The 1,967-nt window shown below is 64.0% G+C and overlaps 1 protein-coding gene across 1 annotated transcript in view; it reads left to right on the top strand.

Moving 5' to 3' along the window:
- The window catches only part of VPS16 (vacuolar protein sorting 16 homolog (S. cerevisiae)), a gene marked incomplete at both ends in the record, with an annotated part of 9,135 nt that overhangs the window by 6,842 nt on the left and 326 nt on the right, over positions 1 to 1,967 (top strand). Inside the window, 5 exons of the mRNA XM_010285994.1 lie at positions 59 to 167; positions 434 to 531; positions 616 to 720; positions 1,273 to 1,350; positions 1,796 to 1,965. Coding sequence (XP_010284296.1) covers positions 59 to 167; positions 434 to 531; positions 616 to 720; positions 1,273 to 1,350; positions 1,796 to 1,965 — 560 coding nt within the window. The remainder of the gene's footprint in view (positions 1 to 58; positions 168 to 433; positions 532 to 615; positions 721 to 1,272; positions 1,351 to 1,795; positions 1,966 to 1,967) is intronic.

Raw genomic sequence — 1,967 nt, forward strand, 5'->3', positions numbered from 1 at the left:
GTGGGCTGGGGGGCCACACACTGTGGCCATGCGCTGACGAACCCTCTGCTGCCTGCAGCTGCTGGAGTATGAGCCACGGTCCGGGGAGCAGGTCCCGCTGCTGCTGAAGATGAAGCGGAGCAAGCTGGCCCTCAGCAAAGCCATCGAGAGCGGGGACACCGACCTGGGTAAGGGTCAGGGCTGGGCAGAGTTGGGGCTCTGCAGTGGAGCAGAGGGATTTGGGGTCTGGGGAAGCCTGTTCGTGGCTTTGTGCCTTGTGGGATGAGGGTGGTGAGAACTGCTTGAGCCTTTTGGGGCAGTTTTTGCCCTTGGCACGGGGCCCTGCCCTGCGCATGGATATCCCCTCACTCCCCTCCCGGTGCTGCTCCCTGGAGCCAGCCATGCAGGGGGCAGGGACCCGTCCCCTCCTCCTGAACCGCGCTGTCTGTCCCAGTCTACACTGTTGTGCTCCACCTGAAGAACGAGCTGAATCGTGGCACCTTCTTCATGACACTGCAGAACCAGCCGGTGGCCCTGAGCCTGTACCGCCAGGTGGGGGCTGCCACCACACACCTGGCCCCCGGCAGCCACCGTGGTGTCCGTCCCATGAGCCCTAACCCCGCCATTGCTCCCCAGTTCTGCAAGCACCAGGAACGGGAGACGCTGAAGGATCTGTATAACCAGGACGACAATCACCAGGAGCTCGGCAACTTCCACGTCCACTCCAGCTACTCGGAGAAGGTTTGTGCCTGGCAGCGGCAGGAGGAGCGGGGAGGAAGGGCTGGCAGGCTCTAGGCTGGCTCCTCTGCACCGAGGGAGGGACAGCGTGCTGGGGAAGGAGGGAATTTCATGCCTGGTGGCTGCCTCTGCTCCATGCAGCCCAGTGGCACCAGCTGGGTGTTTGCAGCTGGGGGGGTTTCCACCCTCCCATTCTCAGGGTGGGCTCTGGCTGTGGGAAGGGAGCTGCCCACCTTGTACCCCAGGGCCATTGTCCCGTTGGGACCCTGTGCTAGCAGACACCCAGCCCATCCTGCATGTGCCGGGGAGGTCAGGATCCCACCTGCGGATCCCACCTTGGGCTAGGCAGGGCCCAGCCCTCTGCCTGTCTGTGCGGATCAAAGCAGAGCGTCGCAGGGCTGGAGCTTCGCCTCAGCCGTGTCACCGCCTCAGCGCTCTCTTGCCCCCCAGCCACCCCTCCTGCCCCACCTGCGGCGCTCTGAGGGTGCTGCCCCATCCCTGCAGCATGGCATCTGTGCTGGCAGGGAGTGAAGTGGCCATGCTCTTTGTCCCCAGCGCATCGAAGGGCGAGTAGGAGCTCTGCAGAACGCCCTGGATGAGTACTACAAAGCCAAAAACGAGTTTGCTGCCAAGGTGAGTGCAACCGGGGCCGGGGACATGCCGTGGGGGGCCCCTGCTCTGAGGGTGCTGCCCCATCCCTGCAGCATGGCATCTGTGCTGGCAGGGAGTGAAGTGGCCATGCTCTTTGTCCCCAGCGCATCGAAGGGCGAGTAGGAGCTCTGCAGAACGCCCTGGATGAGTACTACAAAGCCAAAAACGAGTTTGCTGCCAAGGTGAGTGCAACCGGGGCCGGGGACATGCCGTGGGGGGCCCCTGCTCTCCTGGGGCTGGGCAGTGCCAGTGGGCACGGGGCTTTGGCTGGGCCACGTCCCCTTGACTTGTCACTGTGGGACCCCCGCCCTGCTCCGCAGCCAAGGGCGGGTGGGCTGCTGCTGTCGCTTGCTGGGGCATGAAACCCTCTGGGCCCCGTGGGCAGGGCTGGGCAGGGGACCATTTAGGCTGGTGCTTTGCTCCCCAGGCCACAGAGGATCAGATCAAGCTCCTGCGGCTCCAGCGACACCTCCAGGAGGACTTTGACAAGCCCTATCTTGACCTCTCACTGCACGACACTGTCTCCAACCTCATCCTGGATGGCCACCACAAGCGAGCCGATCAGCTCTACCGGGAGTTCAAGATCCCTGACAAGAGGT

Source organism: Phaethon lepturus, unplaced genomic scaffold (genome assembly GCF_000687285.1).
Source record: "Phaethon lepturus isolate BGI_N335 unplaced genomic scaffold, ASM68728v1 scaffold25474, whole genome shotgun sequence".
NCBI classification, from domain to species: domain Eukaryota; kingdom Metazoa; phylum Chordata; class Aves; order Phaethontiformes; family Phaethontidae; genus Phaethon; species Phaethon lepturus.